The sequence below is a fragment of the Bactrocera latifrons genome, unplaced genomic scaffold, assembly GCF_001853355.1.
Source record: "Bactrocera latifrons isolate USDA-ARS-PBARC rearing strain unplaced genomic scaffold, ASM185335v1 scaffold_485, whole genome shotgun sequence".
Taxonomy (NCBI): Eukaryota; Metazoa; Arthropoda; class Insecta; order Diptera; family Tephritidae; genus Bactrocera; species Bactrocera latifrons.
The window spans coordinates 69,726-92,506 of record NW_017537140.1 but is presented as its reverse complement, the minus strand read 5'-3'; the positions used below and the strand labels follow the sequence as shown (position 1 = coordinate 92,506).

The window sequence follows — 22,781 nt, the reverse complement described above, 5'->3', positions numbered from 1 at the left end:
TCTGAATTTTTTTTTACTACAAAAATTTTATTATAATTATTAATTTTTTTTATTACCTAAAAGTCACATGTTTTGCATTATTTGATATTATTTCTTCTGGTGCGCGGTTGTACTTACTTTCTTTAAGGATATACATATGTATATTTCAGTATATATGTACATATGCTACTCAAATGTCGTCAGTTTTATATAGATGTTGCATATTTTTGGTGAGCTGCTTAAACTTACTGTCGCCTACAGTGTCGCTCAAATATTCTACGTTTCAGTACCACTTAAAAAAGTTACAAATATACATACATACATATATACATACATACATACAAGTGAAGCTAATAAAAGCGTATTAAAAAAAGGTATGAACCGGTTACCACAGTTATACGAGCATTAAGTTTTTTAACTCCATCATAAAGTAGAGTTTTCCATGAAGAAACAATTTTAGGAGAGAATTTCTGATTGAAAACTTGGATTCTTTTCCGATACTAAAAATAAAGTGAAAAAATAAATATTTTAACTCAAATCAAATTTTAGTTCTTGTATGAAAACTTTCTTATTTTTGAAGGGTATTACACCTTAGCTGGAGCTAAAGTTAAAGATTTTTAGCGATTTTTTTGTGCATGGCACTGGTTTGATTTTCCCATCTGTAATATAAAATAATATTCAATATCCAATTCATAGTTATTAGAGGCATAATGACCATTTTTAATTCCGTTTTTCTTGGTGGGGATTGTATATTGATTAGTCATAATTTGACCTCGACCCATTTGGAACACAATAATTATAACAATTTTTTTTATAAATAGGTAACTTATTTAATATTCTGTTAACAATATTTTAAGTTACTAATCGCTTAACATTATTTAATATTTATTTAGCTTTAAACCATTAAAACTATTCATAGAGTTAAAATTAATGTACATTTTACTAACTATAGTTGAGTAGTTTGCCTAAGACAGACGTTGAAGGAAGCACACAAAATACTAACTTCAAAAGAAAAGGAGAGAGAAAGAGTTAATAAAGATAATAATTATACATATGAATTACACTGACCACTTTCAAGAAAAGGATATATTAGTTAATATAACCAAGTAGTAGATCAATGACACCAGAACTGAAATTCCATAATTTTAGTATGCAATAATTATTCATCCTTACGGGATTTCTTGATTTACTTCTGCTAGTTCCAGCGTTTTTAATGCGGACCTAAAAAGATGCGAACACTCACTTATGTATATAATAACTTCCTCTGTGTTCTTATTTAACTTCTAGGATTATTATTCTCCTTTTACATCAAACAGCTGATTATCATATGGCAGCGGACTCTATTAAGAAATCTAAACTAGCAATTTGAGGTGTTCGTGAAATCAGCCGTATAGTTGAGAGCGAGAAAGCACGAAACTAAAGACGCCCCCTGAGAAATATGTAACCGTCAAATAAGAAATTTTTTATTATTTCGTAAAACAAGAAATTCTATGCTTTTTTGTTTATTTTATATATGTAACAATTAAACGACTTATGTTGGAATAATAAATACCTTAACTTTATTGTCTTTAAATAACCTAAAACACAAAATGTTTTTCATTACAAAAAATTCATATATAATCACATAGAACTTCGTGTAAAGCACACGTCAATTTTATGAGCAAAAAGATGACTGCACCCCAGCGAAATTTTCTTGTATGCAAATGTCGTCTGAAGCCAGACTCTTGAACGTTTTGAAGAGGCCAGCGAGATATCAAAAAGGTGATGTACACAACTTCGTTGCTGCTGTACTAAAACCGTTCACTTGAATGACATTTAAATATTTTGATCATAGTGAAATTTTTTGTGCAAAAAATATATAAAAAGTAATAATTTGCTATAAAAATTATATATCAGAGCAGTTTCTGTATTCTCCCGGTAAAATAACTTTAGACTAGACTACAGCTGCCCATTGTCGTCGGCAAAATTAGAAATGGTTTTAGTTTTGCGAAATGTGGTCATAAGAACTTGAGAATTTTAATATTTGACAGATGCTGCCTATCGCGTGTTGTCGCCTACATATGTGTTAAATGTATCAGGGTATTGGTGTCGTCAACTTGCACTATTGTGCCAGCGATAGAGACTCGCTTTTGGAAGGTTTTGACGTTTCGCAATTTTAACGATTGGAACGACCAGATTGAAATTCTACCAAAAATATATAGATATGTGAATGAAGGGACTTGTGAAAATTAAATACAAAGAAATTTAAATGTAAATGTTTTATAAATGTATGCATCAAATTATTAATTTACAGTGGAAAATTATTGAAAACATTTATTAATTGATAGACATTATGCTCAAATCCCTTTATTTTGTATTGAAAATTCAAAAGTCAGTTGTTTTAATGTACCATAAAATCCTAAAAATAGTCATAATAAATTGTTTCTCTATAAATCAAACGAATATGTATATAATATTTTTTATCGTAATAAATATTGGGTGTTTTAGTTTGAAATCCCCAAAATAGTTAATTTTTCCGATCTGGCTACAATGGAAAATCTCTGACTCTTGAATAAGTTGGGCACACCATTATCCTTGATTGTTATATGAAATGCCCACCATTTACGTATAGGATCAAGAATGATATACATACTATCTTTCTATTTTTTATTACAATACACTTAAAATACAAACAAAAGGACTCTCACTCCCTCACTTTCTTCTTTATGTGTGGAATACAATGCTCGCGACAGTCTGACAGTAGAATGGAAGATAGAGAGATGAGGTAGAGTGGTGATGCCACTAATATATAAAATGTAAAATTACTTAAAGCTCTAACAATCCTGACGTTATTTTACAAATAAAAGCATAAAATAGCTCTGTTACATCATTTATAATAACAATTGATAATTTAAAACAAATAAATTTACCTATTTACCTATTTTTTGCATAAAAATTTCTTTTAAAAAAATATTCAAATTTCATTGAAGTGCAATGTATTAGTATGGCCACAACGAAATTGTATAAATGCAAAATGGACAACTGCGTTGTTTTGTGTACATGCCGGCCATTGTTATGTTGTTGCCCTCTCACAAATGTTCTTGTAGTAGGATTCACAACGCCATTTTCAGTACACTGTCGTGCTGCTGCAGTCTGCCGCGAGCATTGTGTTCCGCGCATTAATGTTTCATTACAACATTCTTTTTTCTATGACTACTAGTAGGTACATTGTTTTGAATTACATTTCGCACGAATTTTCAACTTTTTGAATATGGATCCCTTTTTAATAACATTGACTGCAATTTTTAAAAGACCTCCATGCAACTTAGGTGCCTATGAGCACGGATACTTATGTTATGGTATATTTAGCCATTTCTTTTACAATATGTTTGTTGATTTTTAAATATGTTCAATCATTTCTAAACCGACGACGTGGCATTTCGAGCGCTATCTATAGTTAAACTAGAAGCACGCAAACTCAGGGATGCCAAGGATAAATTACTCCGGTACAACGGTTTTGGTGATGAAGTTGTGGTCAATAGCAAAGAGGTGCTGTCAACATTTGTCGCAGCACTGGTCAAGCCGTTACAGATGATCGTCTTTTCATTGGAATTACGTATGACTCTACCATTCGCTGTACAAAGTGGCGCCATAATATCAACCGTATCGATTGCCAGTAGACCGTCAGAAGCAGCGTCATTGGTATTTAAGGTGTTGGTGGGCCCGCTGTCATTACCAGGTCCACAACTGCTTTCATTACCACAAAGATGAAGTCGTGAGCTCAATAATTTATTACATGCAGGACAAGCACGTGAGGGGCCCTTTTCTCGCCGTCGCAAAAGATCATGAGCGCAACTATACGTATATAAAGGAAATAAATATATGTATATGGTATGTTACGTAACAGTGGAAGAAAACAAAATTACACTGTCCACTAAATTCTTAAGTACACATATAACGAACCAGTTATGCATTTTCTTCATGTAACACATATCGCAAGAATCTTGTAATAATAAATTCTTTGAATAACATGTCCTGTCTGTTTAAAGGATTCAATAAAAATTATATTTAAAATATTACTTTACACTAAAAATATTATTTCTACCTATATAAATATATATATTTGGCAAATGTTTTTTAAACATAGACTTAATAAATTCTTAATTATATGAGAAACCTTGTGCGCAGTCCCGTTAAGGAACAAGGTTCCAATATGAACGAAATTATCTACGGCTTTTGGTATTGCTCAACGTCAGTTTACACAGGCGTATTAGTTGTGCTGGGATACCAAATTCCGGCGTTATAAATTCAGCTCCTTTTCGTTTTGTCAAAAAACAGGTGGTGTGTGTTGATCCACTTTTCACTGGTCTTTTCCATAATTCGGCGCTGTGAATATCTGGTCGGTTTTTGATTTTCCAGAACGAAATCCAAAGTGATAAATTGCAATAAGTTTGTTGAACGAAAGCTTTAATCTTTCACACAATATGCTCGATAGAAACTTATGTATGATGTTGAGGAGGCTTATCCCATCGTAGTAGGCGCAGATTGTGGGGTTACTTTTTTTCTGAATTTTATTATGAATGGGCATCAGATGATCTAGTGCTCTGGGGGTTCTAAAAGAGGATACTTCGGTATTGAAACTTTCTGTTAGTCGCCGTATCTTTTCGTAGAATTTTTGAGCATTGCCCCTATCGGCCAGCTTTTCAGCCCCTTTGGACCCACGCATTTCGGTCTCTCTTTTTTTTTATTTGCGAATGCACATATTGTGGTCGATTGTCATATTGCGAAGTAGAAAATATGTTTTCTCTCCACTACAACATGGCAATCTTCATCCTACCATCTGTCCTCTTGCCTTTTCCTAAAACCTATGGATTCGTTTGCAGCTGTACGTAAGGAAGTTGGAATGCCTTCCCACAGTTACCATATACCGAGTTGCTAAGGGTGCTCTCAGAAAACAGTGGTGCAAGTCGTGTAGAAAAAAAAAGTTGGATGTATTTTGTGATTTTGGATCTCGGCGAAGTCGATCAACCTCAACAGATTTGGGGATCTTTCGTCATGGAGGTTGTAATTACCGACTATTGTGTCAAATATACTTTCTTTGCGCATTCTGGCGTTACCGTCACCAAGCAGGATTTTCACATCCAAGCGCTCATAGAAAAAATCTACATTACATTGTCCATAGCATATAAAACAGCTATTTTTAACATTAAAAATGCATCGTCTTGTTTAAAATTGTTTCAATTTAATGGAGATAATGTTCGCATTTTTCGATTTGAAAAGTCCATTGTTAGGTAAATTCAGATGAGTTGCTTTTAATTTATTTATTTGTTTACAGTTTTTTCTCTTTGTTGTGTCTAACTCTACTGAGAAATTTTTACATTTCATTACGGTCAGTCTGTGAGTTCTATAAACTTAAGTTCGGGTGCAACCGAACATTTTATACTCGTGCACTGGAATCCAAGCCAGGGAAATACCTTTCGATGTAAACTATAAACCACAGGCGGACAAAATCAGCCGGGTGTTTAAAAATTTATGGTATTGGTCATATGGAGGCTAGGTGAAGTTTTCGCCTAATTGTATTCATTTTAGGTGCAAAATGGGCGATTGCAACCACGCCTACTTCATATAGAACACGATTTAAAATTCCATTTGAGTATTTCACTTTCACGTACACAAATTCAAAAGTAATTAATATAACGGAACAAAATTTGCACCTTGGCACTTTTCGGCCAAAAATTGTTTAAGTCCAATCAAAACTGTTGAAAACTGTAGGTACCAAATATGTGAACCCCAGTATCCATAACTGACTTTTGGCCGAAAATATATAATATGTATAACTGAAATTAAGTGATAATTCTTCTCTTATAATAGTATGTCTATATGTCAAAAATGGATTGAATCGAACCAATACTTTTCTTAGCTAAAGATTTACGAACATCCGGCTACCTTACTCTATATGATTGGTTTTACACTCTAAAGTATTTGCCATGTTTTGATTCTTGCAAGTTACAAGAGTATAAAATGCACCCGAACTTAGACCTTCCTTACTTGTTTATTATGGTTTGTATGCACTGTGTTTTTTCTCGTTTACTAACAATGTTGTGTAAAATATGTACCAGCAGAATTTAATAATTTCTTTAATGGAAAACATTATATCTTCCAGCAAAATACTGCTCCAGCACACTTAGCAATAACTACTCAGCGGTGGCTTAAAAGCAACATTTTCTACCGAAATTGGAAGAGTTTCAAAATAACTTTGGTTCGAGTATTCCAATCCGAGGCAATGGTACTAATAATAGTTTCTTAATTCTATTTTCAAACCCAGACTTTTTGCTTAATGAAGTTATGAAAGAAATCAAATTAGGTTCTTCTGAACTTAACATCTCTAAAGTTGGGGAATTTTACTGAATAACTATGAATTCAATAAGTACCATATATACAGATATGGCATTGCCAGCCTTATCGTCGATAAAGATTACTTGCAGCGTTATCAGCAACTGTAGGGAGGGTTTAATGTCACTGAAAAGTCAACTCCATAATTTGGGTTCCCGGTCACAGGAACAGTTTTGTCAACGAACAACAGTTGGCCAAGCCAGAAGCCCAGACGAATCTGTGTGAGGCAGAATACCATGCCGGCTTGGAACAATCAAAAGAAGCTCAATACACAATTTAAAATATAGCGCAAAACAGATGGAAATATATAGCCAAATGCAAGATTGCCAAGTAAATACGGCCAAAATTTGCCTAGACAAAAACTAAGAATTTATTAAATAAGTCCAGAATATACTAACTTACAGCTACCATAACGAGGTCGACGATTTCGATAATATGAGTTAAACATGGGAATGCTCTTACCAAACTACGAATGCTTATCTACAGAAAGCATCAAAGAGATAACTACTTTTATTGAGGGTAACAAATAGATTGAACGCAACAACGAAACAAGATAGCAAGACCTAAAGGCATGGCGATAATGTTTACATTTCTACCTGTCTACCTATAGGCAGGCAATGAAAAAGTCCCAAAGTAATGCATTCTATGCATTATTGGCTGGCATTATAATTCCAGACTATTTTTCGGTTCAACTGAAAGGGATTGAGTAATGTTTTTCCTGGTATCAATATTAGTAGCTTGATCACTAGTAGATCACACTCATGTGTACGTAATGGCTAATGTGTGGAATACAATGCTCCCGACAGACTGAAAACGACATCTGTCAAATATTAAAATATACACGTTCTTATGGACGGCTACACGACGGCAGGCCAACAGTTGTCGTTCTCGCTAACTTCAATTTTATCCTATATTTGCTAACGGCAGTAGGACGATAATAGAGTTGGCAGTAGAATGGAAGATAGAGAGATGAGGTAGAGTGGTGATGCCACTAATATGTAAAATGTAAAATTACTCAAAGCTCTAACAAAACTGACGCTATTTTACAAATAAAAGCATAAAATAGCTCTGTTACATCATTTATAATAACAATTGATAATTTAAAACAAATAAATTTACCTATTTACTTATTTTTGGCTTAAAAATTTCACTTTGAACCAAATATTAAAATTTCATTGAAGTGCAAGGTATTAGTATGGCCACAACATTGTGTACATGCCGGCCAACGTTATGTTGCTGCCCCCTCACAAACGTTCTTGTAGTAGGATTCACAACGCCGTTTTCAGTTCACTGTCGTGCTGGGGCAGTCTGTCGCGAGCATTGTGTTCCGCGCATAAATATGTTATTTTTATACTCTTGCAATCAGTTGCTACAGATTATTATTGTTTTATTCACCTAACGGTTGTACGTGCCACCTAAAACTATGAGAGATAGGTATACAATTATATATATATAAATGATCAGGGTGACGAGAAAAGTTGAAATTCGGTTGACTGATCTGAAAATCGCAGTACCAAGGGCACCTTTGTGTAAAAAATTTTGAAAAAGTGAGCGTGGCCACGCCCTCTAAAATGTTTAATGTACATACCTCCTAAACCACTAAAGATACTAAAACTAAACTTGCTACTCTCGAATATTATAAGAACTCCTACCGACAGTGCGATGATGGATGAAATCGGAAGATGACCCCGCACACTCTTCCATATAACGGTACTATTCAAAACTGCTAAAAGCGAAATAAGTCCATAACTAATTTTACGCCAGAGACATTAAATTGAGTTATGTCAATGAAAATTACAGAACATGTTTTGTGCATAACATAACAATGTATTATTGTGAATAAAACAGAATCAATTGGGCGAAAATGTGACCTAAACCCATATGACCAATATCAGGATTTCGAACATCCATTTGACTTTGTTTCATATGATTGGTGATTGTATGTAAGGTAATGATAGTAGTTAATGGATAATATCGGGTCGATACTAACTCCCATATATAGTACTACATATAATAACTTTCGTTTTTCTAACAAAACATATAAGAGTTATATAGAGCATATGTATATATAAAATTTCTTAGATTCCGATCCTCTGGTTGACGTTTTACATCTTAAAGAATTTCTCTGGTTTTAATTGAATATATAACAGCCCACAACTCGAAGACTTTTAATTGGCGAAGAAAAAAAACCTATCGGCTGCAAAAACTAATAATAAAAAAAGGTAATAAATTCGAAATGAGAAGTACTTGTGCACCAAGCTTATTTCTGGTGCAACTAAATATTTTACAAAATAATACTTTTGAAAGTCACTGCAATGATTATTTCTTAAAGAGCATATATAAGTATACTTATAGATGATATGTATTATATTAAAAAAATCTATGAAAATTGCATACAGCCTTACTTAAAAAGCTGAATATCTCCAGAAATATTAATGATAGCGATTTTGACCTCGGACCTTTTTTATAGCAAATAAAATTTCCTAAAAATTTTTCATAAACATTTTTTCTATAGCTCTTGTCATTTACGAGATATATACAAAAAAATGCGATTCTTGGAAAAATCGGGTTTAGAGCCCCGTACTATCTCGCTGGTATGAGTTACGACTTTGTTGCAATAGGCACTTTCGTAGAGTAAACAATTCTGAGAAATATGCGTCTAAAGTCAAAGCAATGCCATAAAATACCTCTGATCTGAAGGAATTTAAAGATAAAAACTCACGATTGTAGTATATTTTCTAAGGAAAATGTTTACAGGCCTTGGCCCAGTTCTGAATGTTAATATTAAGGGTTAAAATTTTCAGGGACATTTCTGAGGGTATTTCCAAGGAAATTTCGTGACGGAACTGAAAAAAATTAATAGTTCAAAAAAAACACCCTAATATATATGTATGTATATAAGCGAATTAATTACTAACCGTGCATGTAAGATATGAGCACATGGTAGTGCTTCTATTGAGCTCGGCTCTAAGCCAAAAGTGTCACCGCATGCACCACAAAACAACCCAAGCGCTGCATCTGTTTGACCCGCCAGCCGCAAATGTGTACTGTACTGTTCTTCATCGCCTAAAGCACGATAGATAAGAGCAAGACGACTCCGTATTCTACGCACCAAAAGCTGTCCAGATGCATAGAATTATAATAAAGAAGAAATGGAATGAATTTCAGAAAAATTAAAAGTACCTTGGAGCCAATGGAGCTTGCGACCTCAAGCAAACGCGTATTAAATTCAAGTGGCCGACAATTACAAATTTTTTGCTGTATCCGCAATGATTCTAAACAGCGCGCAGCCCCATCCATTGCTTCCATTTGTGCCATGCGATCGCCTAGTGCAGCTGAAGTTCCCATAGCTTGTTCATATTGTCGAAAAGCGCGCTTGAAGGTCAACTTTTATAGAAAATTTATAAATTGCGTATAAACTAAATATAAACTCACATCCATGTCCACTTTCTTGCGATATATATCACCCATTATTCGTAAGCTGCGCGTATATGTTGCTTGGTCCCCAGAAATCAACGCAAGGCGAGTGGCTTCCTGAAGTAGAGTGAAGTAAATTGTAATAACTATCATGAATTGACAGGATCCTTGCCAAAATATACACACCATACAATAGTCATGCGCGTCACCCAGATCGCCTTGTTTACGGAGAGCAGCTGCCATCCGCAACAATGCAGCGCGATGATGTGACGAATTGAGATCGCCCAGCTGTAATGAACGCGATAAATCATAAGCTTTAGATGCATAGGTTGCGCTCTTATCATTATCCTGCAGACGACCGAACAGCTCAGACAGCGTCACATACACCTGCAACTCGAGCGATGGATCACCTATGGAAGTGGCTATCTTATGAGCCCCTTGCAAACCTTCAAGTGCACGCGAAAATCCTCCCATCTCCAAGTAAACGCGCGCCACTGTCAAATGCACAAGCCCTCCAGTTCGACATTGGGTCCCACATTCGTTATACAGAGAATGGCGTGCATAGCTGAGAGCACGTTCCAGACCGCCGAGGCGCTCGTGGGCTCTCGCCAAATTTAGATAAGTTTCCGCACGCATTGTAGGTGAATCCAACTCTTCAGATATTCCTAACTGTCGATGTCCAAATTCTATCGCTTCACGATATTTACCCCAATCCATATGGGCCTGATAAAGATAACCAAGTAATTGAAAACAGTCTTCTCGGCGATCAGTCGCTTTCAAAGCGCTTCGCCAAATGCGTACCGCAGCATTTTGATTATGTTGTTCGTAAAGGCGCAAACCTCGTTCAATCTATGAATATTGTAATTTTTTATAATAAAGCATGATTTTTGTTTTTGCAAATATTATGTCTTTGTTTACTTTTCGTCGTGCCATATACTGTTTTAATCTACGTTGACAAACTAAAAAACAATTAATAAGTGAATTGTGAGAGGCAGATATTCCATGCCGCGCCCAAAGCGATGTGCCATCGGGGCTGGACCCACAACCAGCTAGTCGTGAATAGCTTTCATCTAATTGACTCAGATCTATAAAGTAGTTTCATTGAGTTAGCTCATATTATGTCCTGCCTTTACTTACCATTAGAATTATCCAATAAGTAACGTGAACCATCCGGCGATGCAAGCAAATGTGTTGCTGATAAATTATGGCTATGTGGTATACTAATCAAGAGGATTCATTAAATTACATTTGATCGAAATATAAGAAGCCATAATTAATATGGTTGAAAAAATAGAACTACGTGCGATAGAAATGAAACTGCCAGAGTAGTTAATATGTAAATAATTAAATGAATACATATTGGGATATATAAAGAAAATAAGTAGATACATATGTGAGCATCGAAGATTTTCAAAACTCTTTTCATTTGATACCACATAAAAATAAAAGGATATGGTTATAACTTATAGAAATATTTTTTGAGTTACTCCATAATTAGCAAATATAATATATGTATAGTTTTTGAACAGGCGACCACTGTAGCTCGAAAACCGCTCTATAGATTTCAATGAAATTTATAGAGTGTTCTTAGAATATTTAAAGATTTTTGTTTAATTATTGATTTTTTCTAGAGCCGTCATTTTGTTAATTATTCTACATTAATAAAACCATTTATTTTTTTATTGACTTCTGATGAATCTTCAAGGATTAATATTTTTCCTTTCCGAAACAGAAGCAGATGCACAAAAATTGAACTACATAGTAAAAAGTTTGAGAGCTGAAGATTCGTTGTCAATCTGTAACGTATTAGGTTTGATATGTACTGCAAGTAATTTGAAACTGTACATACTATGTCGAAATTTGTAAAACACAACGTTGCTATGTGTAGCGGCGGAGAACGACGATGACAAACGTGTCGACGAAGATGCCGAAGACAACGATGATGATGGGGATATTATGCGCAGCTTTGATGAGGTTATCGCAGGTATTATCACATTTGAATTTCAACAACGGCGAGAACAAAATGGGAAATGTTGGAAGCGAACGAGTTGCAAGAAATATGACAGTCAGAAATTACGAAAAACCTATGAGCAGAAGAGGATAATAAACATAGAAATCGTTTTCCGAAGCGCGTTATTCAATAAAGTTTTCGTGACATATGTAGAAGATTCTAAACCTTTCGTTTGTGTGCCAAAAACACTATTATGAAAAAGAAGTGTTTATTTGTAAATAAAAGTATTATTGATAATGTTTTCAAGTAGCTACAAGAACCTGTGTTAAAAGAGTTACATATTCGTCTAATCGTTTTTGCTGAACGTAAGCCTTGCAATAATATAAAACCAATTGGTGACATCAGTCTTGATATAAGCATTGACAATCAAGTTTATGATTTAAATTTTTTAGTATTGCCTTCAAAATTGACTAATATTGGCGTGGTGATCGGCGAAGATTTATGCTTGCAAGCAGATATACTATGCACAAATAAATGATGATTTGATGAGAGTGGACTCAGTAGTAGATAAAATTGATACCGATGAGAAGTGCGTAGTACGGTGTGCGAATTTAAAAAGAACAAGTGAAAATCAACAAATGTGCAAATGAATTTTGTTTTACATGATGAAATTCCAATATTTTTTAGACGACGTATGCTGCTATTAATACAAATAAGTAATGTTGACGATCAAATACATCAGTGACTCAAAGACGGTATAAGTGAAAGATTCATTTTAAGATATATAGAATATAGACAATTAAACAAAGCCATTATAAGAGATAGATTTCAATTACCCTTAACCCTTCTGTTAAGTTAATAAAAAGTCGCACATGCACAAGGGTATCCTATAAAAACCTTATGATTTTACTTTGTTTCTAATATTTCTTAACTTTACTGACTACAAATTAAGTTTGAATTTACATAACATTTCATAGTTGTATTGACTATAATTTTATTTTGTTCTTAATATTTTTTAAATTTTTTGAGTATAAATGAATGTGCAGATTGCTCGCTGAATTGGTTATCTCTTTTTTAGAGCAACATCCGCCTAAGTACTTGTCTATTCCGCTTCTGCCCAGACATTCATGACAATATCAGCCGACAATTTCTTTTTATGTACGCGATTTCTACACGTTATTTCACCCTGATCAAGGTATAGGCCAAGTTTTTCGAAAAAATCTTGCGCTTATACATATGTTTTTGACGCATTCCAATTACATACAGTGAATTTCTGTCCATAAAACCTAGCCATTTAGCGTCGAAACATCCATAATATTCTAAAAGACAGCTAATCCCCCCCAAAAGTGGCCGTGTTTGAAAGAGGACTAAGCATGCAAGTTTATTTTGCCATTTCCTTCTTTGTAAATTTTAATAACGGTTCTTATTTCGCGCATATGATCACATATTTAATCAATTTTGTCACTTTTGAAGTTCGTTTAACAGTAGCAAGTTCGTTATAGTTAATTTGGTTAATAATATTGTTAAGTTTGCTTGAATAAATAAAAGGTTTTAGTTTATTTTATTGATTAGGTAAGTAAAGTGCAATGTTATGTTGTTAGAAAGAAGTTGTGTTGTATTCGTAGGCATACTAAATTTTTTTTAAAATAGTTTTGTGATGTCGAACCGTTCAAGCAACAACACACTTTTCAAATACTTGGAAAAAAAAACAAAAAAATGATGATAGTGCTAAGGAACCAGAACCAGATCAGTGTCTACTGATAGCTCAACTCCTATTATTCCTGTCGCCGCCACCATCAGTTCTTCTGGAGACGAAACTACGTTTAATCCGCTTGACAAATTGGATTTAGGATCTTATGCTAATTCAAAACAAAAAATTGATGATGAACTAAAATATGCGTTATTGAAAAAACCCTGGGTACCAGAGAAATCTTACAAATTCCCAATCACAGACGACAAAAGACATTTGAAATTTCAGCACAAATGGTTCGATCAATTCTCCTGGCTGGTCTATACCTTAAAAAAGCCTGAAGGTGCTTTGTGCAAAATTTGCGTTTTATTTGCAGCTGAATGTGTTGGGAAGGGTGCACACCAAAAACTGAGCTTATTGGTTGTGAAACCATTAAACAAGTGGAAAGACGCGATCGCGGATTTTAAGCGGCATGAGCAAAGCAAGTATCATCAAGACTGCACATTATTTGCTGATTATTTTATAAGCGTATATGAAAAAAAAAAACAAATAGACATAAGGAGTCAACTAGACATCGCGCGATCCGCTAATATTGCCAAAAATAGGAAAGACTGGTTCCCATTGTTGAAACCATTAAGCTGKGTGGACGACAAGAATTATCATTAAGAGGAACTTGCGATTTCGCATGTATTAAATTCAATGAGTCTGAACCAGATATTAATGATGGTATACGTAATGAGCTATATTAAGATGTCCAAATGCGAATTTCCGACATTTTATGCGTAGGGGAATAACACTACCTTACATAGATGGCATAATGAAAACAGCTATGAATGAAAATGATGCTGTGGGTAATTTAGAAGAAGTGTTGAATCAATCTAAAGACTTTAGACTTGCAATTAATAGGGAAAAATGTAAATTGAAAAAAGGAGTAGGAATTATGAGTCACGTTATTGAAAATAAAAAAATCTCACCATCTCCAACCAAATCGAAGCTTTAGTTAAGTGCCCATTGCCGAAAATTTAAAACAATTACAAAGTTTCCTGGGATTACCCAAAAAAAATGACACCATCTCCAAGCAAAATCGAAGCTGACCATTTGTGTTATAACAGAAACAGTCAAAAACGCAGAATCGTGGGTCGTGTCAGCTGATTCGACCTATCTTATGGGCGCGCAATGTGAGTGCACWGTGAAAAACGCTACTCCCTTCTCTCTTTGACGTATAATGACGTGAGAATTCATGGCATTTGGATTTTTGCCGTCTAAACGTGTCAGCTGATTGCTCTCTCATAACCCGGGGTTGCCAATATCTACATATATACTGTAGTAATTATCAACTTTTATAATTCAATACGTTCAATATGTTTGAAATTTTCTTAAAATAACTCAAAATTGGAGTCGAATGCTATTATTTATAAATATATAAACTATTTTTAATAGTTTGWTTTCAGTTTTGATATTTTATATTATAAAAAATTGTAATTGRAAACATAGATGTGTACAAAACTATATATRCGTATTGAGSAATGGCAACATTGTGCAAATGAAAACAAACAAAGATGGCTGAATTCTGCGTTTTTGCTACGTTTTCCACTGGGCACACATTTTGCCGATGAGGAAGGAAAAKGGAGGAAGGCAGTAGCGTTTTTCACTGGTTCTGCTATAATAGAAAATTTTAAATAGAAAAATTCGTTATTATACGTCAAAGAGAGAAGGGAGTAGCGTTTTTCACAGTGCACTCACATTGCGCGCCCATAAGATAGGTCGAATCAGCTGAGTCGGGCCACGATTCTACGTTTTTCACTGTTCCTGCTATTACACCGATTACCTCTAGTTTGTAACTGGAATACTTATATGCGCATTTTACCAATGTTAATGCAAGTTTGTAAAGAATGAAAGAATTTCGTGCATTTAGCTGAATTTACCAAATTTGAGTAAGCAACACTGCTCAAAAATGACCGATTTTCGCTATTTTTTGACAGATGTCGCTTGAAGTTTACTGCCTCCTTTGCGTTTACAGCATCAGAGGTAAGCAGTTTTATATTGATAATTAAATTATGTGCAAGTATATAAAAAAATAAACAACGCACAGTTTGCTATCCTCTTTCCCGATATTCTTAACTTTTTCGCACACTTTTTCCGCATTACAATCAATTATTGATTTTAATTTCACTTAATTATCTTTGAACGTTGTTAATAATAAACGAATTTCTTCGTTAAATTTATATTGATTTTCCAAAAATACCAAGATATTATTAATAATTTATCTTATTGACTTTTATTTTACTTTTTTTTTTTAACAAATAAACAAAGTTCACTATCAGCTGTCTAAATGCATAAAATTGCAATGCGCATTAGCGTCGCTTAAGGCGCATTAATTTTGCTCGTCTGGGCTATTATAATCTTCAGAAAGGTGGAAGACATCTAAAAAAAATGTAACTCTGCGGTTTAACCTCCTAAATTTAGTTGCAATTAATATAGGATTCTAATACCGAGCCTTAAAAAGTTTTACTCCAAAAATCATTAGCGGTCACAAAAAATTCTAACAGTGCTTACCTGAGAAGATCCTTTGAAGATATGCTCTCCCACGACATGATTATACCGCGTTTACTAAAAAAATAACAATACTTCGTTATATTTTTTTACAGGAAAAACAATAAATATGAAATTATAAAAAAAAATTCTCCTTATAGATGAAACTTAATATCTTAATGGCGAAAATTCGTTATTAATCTTAACATACGAGTATTACTAACAGATATCTTCTAATCATCAATTGCCAGCGAGTACAAACTACACCAAATTGCAAGCGCTTACAATGCAGCTATATCATCTGATGTATGAAACCCTTTTAAAGCTTCTCGCTTTACTGGAAAATATTCCCTGCGCACCAAAAAACAGTTTTAGTAAACTCTTGATTTTGTGTACGCTTACATTTTTACAATAAGTTTATTCTATTTGAAGTCTTACATTTAAAAAATGAAAAGAAAATTTTTACTTTTGACGGTAATTTAACAACTGAACTATTCCATTGGGCATTCCACTCCATTATACAACCTCCAAAATAAAATTTAATGGAATTGAAGAAACCACATTTTTGAGGTATCCGCATACTCCTTTGTCTCGAATCAAAATAAATTCATTGCTTATTTTACATGTAAAATGTATAGCGAGAGAGCAGCATAAATAGATAAGGGCGACAGAGATCATTTCACTTCTAAATAAAATAGTTAGTCTTTCTACAAGATGGATCATTATTAGCCATTATATCTGAGGTATTGTGCAAACATTTTAGTTCAAATTGAATACACAAGCCTTTGGAGTGAAACCAGCCAATCACTCGCTCTATTAATAGGTTGTCAAAAAAGTTTGCGGTATTTTTATTAAATTTTCAATTGTTCATAAAATTGGTTACAATAATGCGATTCAAGTCAAATATGTACCATTTTGTTCGATAACGCGTTCCCAACGAGATGACTCTCTTGTGGCCAACTTCAGACTACCAAGCGCGTTCGCTATGGACAGACACAGGTGGTAATCACTTGGTGCGAGATCCGGACTATACGGTGGATGCAAAAGAACCTCCCATCCGAGCTCCCGGAGCTTCTGGCGCGTCACTAAAGATGTGTGTGGCCTGGAGTTGTCTGGATGGAAGACAATTCGACCTCTGTTGATCAAAGATGGCCTCCTCTGCATGAGTGCTGCCTTCAAGCGGTCCAGTTGTTGGCAGTACAGGTCCGAATTGAGCGTTTGGCCATAGGGGAGCAGCTCATAGTGGATTATTCCCTAACAATCCCACCAAAAACACAGAAGAAGCTTCCTGGCCGTCAATGGCTTGGCCACCGTCTGAGCCGCTTCACCGCTTTTCGACCACGACCGTTTGTGCCTTACGTTATCGTAAGTGACCCACTTTTCATCGCCAGTCACCATACGCTTCAAAAACGGGTCGATTTTGTTGCGATTCAAAAGTGATTCGCATGCGTCGCTGTATCGGGTCCATAAACTGCACAAATTTTATTGGCGGCTTGAGATGCATTTTTGCCTCTATCATAGTAGTACTGTAAAATATGCCGTATTTTCTCTTTATTTTGCTCCATGTTTGCGACGCTATAACTCACGAACGACTTAATCAATCAACGACAATCAATCAAACACGTGTTAGCGCGTGGAATGAGCTTTTTTGTCAACCTAATATTAATCATAGGTCGTAAGATGCGCCACGCTCCGGAAGGCCTGTCGTCGAAAATTGCGATAAAATCGCTGAATCGGTCGAAAGAGACCGGCGTAGTAGCAGCCGTAGCATCGGTCAAGAGATCATGAGTAATAAAAAGAAATTTTATGAACAATTGAAAATTCAATAAAAATACCGCAAGAAATACCGCAAGACTTTTTTGACAACCTAATATTTAAACCCTGTACAGAGATATTAAGTTTGCTGCGAAGTTTTCGACACCCAAAAGGAAACGTCACAGACCCTATAATATACATATATAAGTATAAACGATCCGTATGTTTGTATATATGCGAACTAGACCTTCAGTTTTGGAGATATCGATCTGGAATTAATAATTTCGAAATTAATAAAACCGCAAAATCGAAAATATTTGTCGAAATATATCCCTAAATGAGGGAGTTGTGGAAATTTAAATAATGGGTCATTTGTAAGTATTTATGTGAAAGAAATAGTAAGGACGCCCCAAAATATGTTTAAACGTTACTTTAGAGACAAAAACACACTACCAAAAATCAATTTGAAGTAGATTTTTAAAAATTTTCATAAATATGGAAATTGTACGAAAAATTATTCCTCCTTTATATTATAGGTTTGTTTATATGTTTGGACAAATTTTAAGTTAGCAATCAAGAATAATATCGGTAAAAATTTAAAACAAATGTCTGGAAGAGGGAGTGGGTCAATTACAAAAAAAAAACCAAAAATCATATTATTTAACGCATGAGCAATGATCATTAGTACTAATGTATCCTGTACACCATACAAAAAGGAAAAGCGAACAAAATAACTATTCAAAAAAATATGGAGGAAAATACTTTTAAGGTGCTAAATGTGTTTATAAAAATTTTTAATGGAAAATTCTTCATATGCAACACAAATTGTTTGCGCTCTTCCATGTTACAGATTTTCCTTTTTTTGTTTTTTTTGCAAAATGTGGTAGGTTGCGGACAACCAGCAGAAAAACCAAGAACAGTAAATTCTGAGCTTTACACAGCCATTTGTGCATAGGCTTCAATGGAGAATATTTTGAAAAACAACAAGGCGTTTTCCGGTTATTAATATTTGCGTTTGTTCTCTTTCGAGTTCACAGATGAGAGTAATGGGATCCTTTCGATGCCCATAAGCTGGCATGCCATACCTCAGCTCTAAACTAAGATTCAAAATTGTAGTATGACACAGGGGATCGCAGCACCTACAGATACGTATGTATCTTCTAAATCACTTAAGGCACAATAACCCAAAAAATACTAAATACAACCCTTAATTTCTCTCCTCATACAATCTGGAGAAAGCAGAACTAACGCGTCGCTTGTTGGGGTCAATGATATCAACATTGGCGTATGCCACAGCTGTACATAATAGAAAATTTTACCTTCCCTATTTAGTGTAGAGCTCGTATTATTTTCAACAGCAATAGATAGGAAAAGTCATGTGATGGGCAGTTTCCTCTCACGGGTATTTTCCAAAATTTGGTGAATGTTGAAAATGTGGCCGATTTGCCAGGTCTAAAGCCACACCGATAAAGTCAAATCAGTGGGTCAGACATCGGGCTTCAGTCTTTCAATAAGACTTTATGTGCGATTTCTAGATTTAAAGTTATACCTACTCACAATAATTGACATCCGAGCGCTATTTGTGTTATTTATAGTAACTTAAAATATTGATATCGGCCTAAAAATTAAATGAAACGGCAAACATTTTCGCGCGATCAAGGACCAGCGTTTATCATTGTTGTGGTCAATTAAATCGAGATCGTAATTCGATAAATACTTATTCTGTGTGAAAAGAGATATTGCAAGATCGCCATGTGATTAATCGTGAGATTTAGACAACAATCAATTAAACGATTTTTGGTTACTAAAATTTGTGTTTGTTCAATAACTCGGAAATATAATACTCAATAACGTCTTATAAGTATGTGTAGTGTTAATAGTGCATGGCAATGTAAAAAAAGATATAAAATCGGTTGACCTTAGACCCCATATACCTACTATACAATATTAAAACTTCCTGTTTAATTTATCGTATATATAAAAATAATTTGGGTTTTTTCTGTTCGCTATAGCTGACTAAACCGTTGTATGAAATGAAAAATGGCCTGAACCACTTTCAACGGAATCCAATAAGGATGGTTTGTTAAAAACAATTAGAAAAAGTTAATTTTTACCCGACTTACGAGCGAAATTTTCAATAACTAACTTTTTCATTGGCAGTCTTTTTTACGTTCCGGGTCCAAAACCTAGCGTACAACCCTGTGGAGGAGATGTTTCACCTTCTCACTTTAGCTCGCCTTCAGACGGATAATCTGAGGCTACCCAGAGGATACTTGGTCAAATACCGGAAGTCGTGAGTTGCTTCAGCCATATATAAAAGAACTGTTTCTGGCCACTCCCAAGTGAATTACGACCAGAGAACTTTCCCCACTAGCGTGAACTTCTACAGATAACTCCATTCTCCGAAAGAGTTATGGTCCTTTGAGCGTTGGCCAAGGCGAATATCGCATTCGATGGAACGATGAGCTGTACGAGATATACGACGACATTGACATAGTTCAACGAATTAAAAGACAGCGGCTACGCTGGCTAGGTCATGTTGTCCGAATGGACAAAAACACTCCAGAGCTGAAAGTATTCCACGAAGTACTCGCCAAGGGAAGTAGAGGAAGAGCTCCACTCCATTGGAAGGACCAGGTAGAGAAGGGCCAGGCTTCGCATGCAATATCCAATGGGCGCCACGTAGCGAAAAGAAGAAACGACTGGCACGCTGTTGTTAACTCGGCTATAATCGCGTAAGCGGTGTCTACGCCAGTAAAGAAGAAGAAGACTTTTCCATACAATTTTTTTTTTTCCAATTGATTTTTTTTATAAATTATTTGAATCGTTCAATTTCGATCATTTGCTTGCTTTTTTTCGGCTGTTCAAAAGGTAAATTTTTGAAAATTAGTCAGTGAAAATTTTATGTGTGTTTCATACAAAATGGTCAATTACAGACTGAAATTTGTAACGATGCCATAGATTACGGTATTATTGAATCGCGATCAATCAGCAAGATTGTCACGATGTCTCAGCACGGCTTTTCAAACAACAGCTATGATGTTTGATGCACTTTATCGTAAAGCAACGTTTGTATTATATATATGATGTTGTTAGATGCTGGATGTACTCTGTTGAGTGGCAAAAAAGAGTTTTGCCGCACGTACACATTCTTCTTTGGATGGTGGATGAAATTTACACAAGATCAAATTGATGAAATCATTTCTGCGGAATTTCCTGATGCAAAGAAAAATGCAGTTGACAACACATGGATCGTACCATATTCGCCACTATTGTCTAATTCACATTCAAAACTTCTATCAATGTTGAGTATTGCAAGTTGGTGAAATGGATAAAATACGTTTGCACGTACATCATCCAAAAAAATCAACATGGCGGTTCTTGGCCTTGAACAAGATGAGATTAGCAAGTATCAAATGGAACGATATGTGAACTGCAAGTACGCCACTTGTAAAATATTTACTTTTGCAGTTCATTTGTTGAAGGTTAAAGAGTGTATTTCAACCTAGAGAATACCGTACAGTCAACGGAAACACCGCCAACAACAAAATTGACATTGACGAGTTTTTTCTCAACTTGGGTCAGTGCGAGAACATTGCTCTATTCAAGAATTCTTTGATATTATACATAAACTGCATCGTCAAAGAAACGCAGGAGGCAATGCTAAGTAGTAGATGTACATCCAGGTGTGTTCTCCACTAATGCATTAAGACTAATTTACACAATCCACTCGAAAATCGACGATTGTTTCTACCTTCGGTTGTTAATGATTAGTGTATGCGGTTCAACTTCATTGGAGTCATTGCGTACTGTGAATGATACGGTGTGTGCAACTTTTGAGAAGCATGCAAGCAATTAAACTTGTTGGAACATGGTTATCACTTGAATCAAACGATGGACGATTCGATAGCTACAGCCATATCAGCATTCAAATCCGCGTCAAGTATGGGATACAAACAAAAATGGTATTCCGGAAGGCATTTTATATCGTATTCGCTAGGAATTGGAAATGGGCAAATTGCGGTTGATATTTCCAGTGGTTTGATATCAATTCCAACTGCCTCTTGTCAATTCACTTCAACGAAAATGAACTCTTTCACGAATGTTTATACAAACATTGGCCAAAATATCGTAACTACGATTGCCTGAGTGCACGCGCAAATTTAACCTTCAAAAATACTGATGTTAATGATTTAAACTGGAAGATTCAAAGTCAAATTCCGAGAGGTTTGCTCTCATACAATTCGATTGATCGTCTTGACAATGAAGACGAAGCCATGAATTCTGCAGTGGAATTTCTAAATTCTTTGGAGAGGCTTAGTATGCCACCCCAACATTAGCATCTCAAAGTTGGATATGTCATTATTGAAATATGAAATATAATAATTATTAATAACAAGTACCGGGAGGCAAAGGAGCTGGAATTTGACAAATATAAATTCGAAGAAGAAAAGAAAATTGGATATAATGTCAAACAAATTAGACATATAATTTAAAAAAAAATAGAAACTGATGAAAAATACAAGGTGTTAGAGTTATAAATGAAAGAAAGAGTGGCTTTGTACGTCACTTCTTATTTATTTATGATTTCTTTAGGTTTCGTATGTATGAACTTATATAAATAGTTATATCAAAAATAGAGTTGGTATACCTAATACCACTAAGTATAACATACTTATGTACATTCCTAGTTAACGTTTTATTGATCACCAAACAATGTTGTAATGACACAACTGATTCTTCGTCGCTATCGACAACTACATAGTATACATATATTGCCTACGTACTCAATATCGTTAGAAGTAGCTCGTAAGATGTTATGCAATATACATAGGCTGTTCACGATAAGGTGGTTATCGCGTTGTGTGGTTATGTGATTAAGTAAACAACAACAAAATGCGTTATGACAAAATAACCAACTTTGACCAACCCAGACCCTTGTTTACAGATTATGTGGTTGTTTGCTTATTTCCAGTGTTAGAAAGTCGTTGGAGTTTTACTAAATGGCAGCACAAAAAATAAATAAAACTAAGCGAATGGCATTTCCATTTATATTTTCTAATTGGAAATTCTGCTATTAACAGC

General features: G+C 34.8%; 1 protein-coding gene across 4 annotated transcripts in view; it reads right to left on the bottom strand.

Annotated features, from left to right (window-relative positions):
• Positions 1-536: 536 nt before the first annotated feature.
• LOC108973524 (43 kDa receptor-associated protein of the synapse homolog) overlaps positions 537-22,781 on the bottom strand; it is a 29,110-nt gene continuing 6,865 nt past the window's right edge. For 2 of the 4 annotated variants that reach the window (XM_018940852.1, XM_018940853.1), the window contains 8 exons: positions 15,966-16,019; positions 10,906-10,988; positions 10,687-10,853; positions 9,955-10,617; positions 9,787-9,885; positions 9,535-9,738; positions 9,270-9,469; positions 3,081-3,813 (listed from right to left, as the gene is read on the bottom strand). In XM_018940852.1, the coding sequence (XP_018796397.1) occupies positions 3,378-3,813; positions 9,270-9,469; positions 9,535-9,738; positions 9,787-9,885; positions 9,955-10,617; positions 10,687-10,853; positions 10,906-10,988; positions 15,966-16,003 (1,890 nt within the window). In that variant the 5' untranslated portion in view covers positions 16,004-16,019 and the 3' untranslated portion in view covers positions 3,081-3,377. Of the gene's footprint in view, positions 1,201-3,080; positions 3,814-9,269; positions 9,470-9,534; positions 9,739-9,786; positions 9,886-9,954; positions 10,618-10,686; positions 10,854-10,905; positions 10,989-15,965; positions 16,020-22,781 lie in introns of those variants that run through there. The other 2 variants (XM_018940855.1, XM_018940854.1) reach the window with 2 other exon arrangements.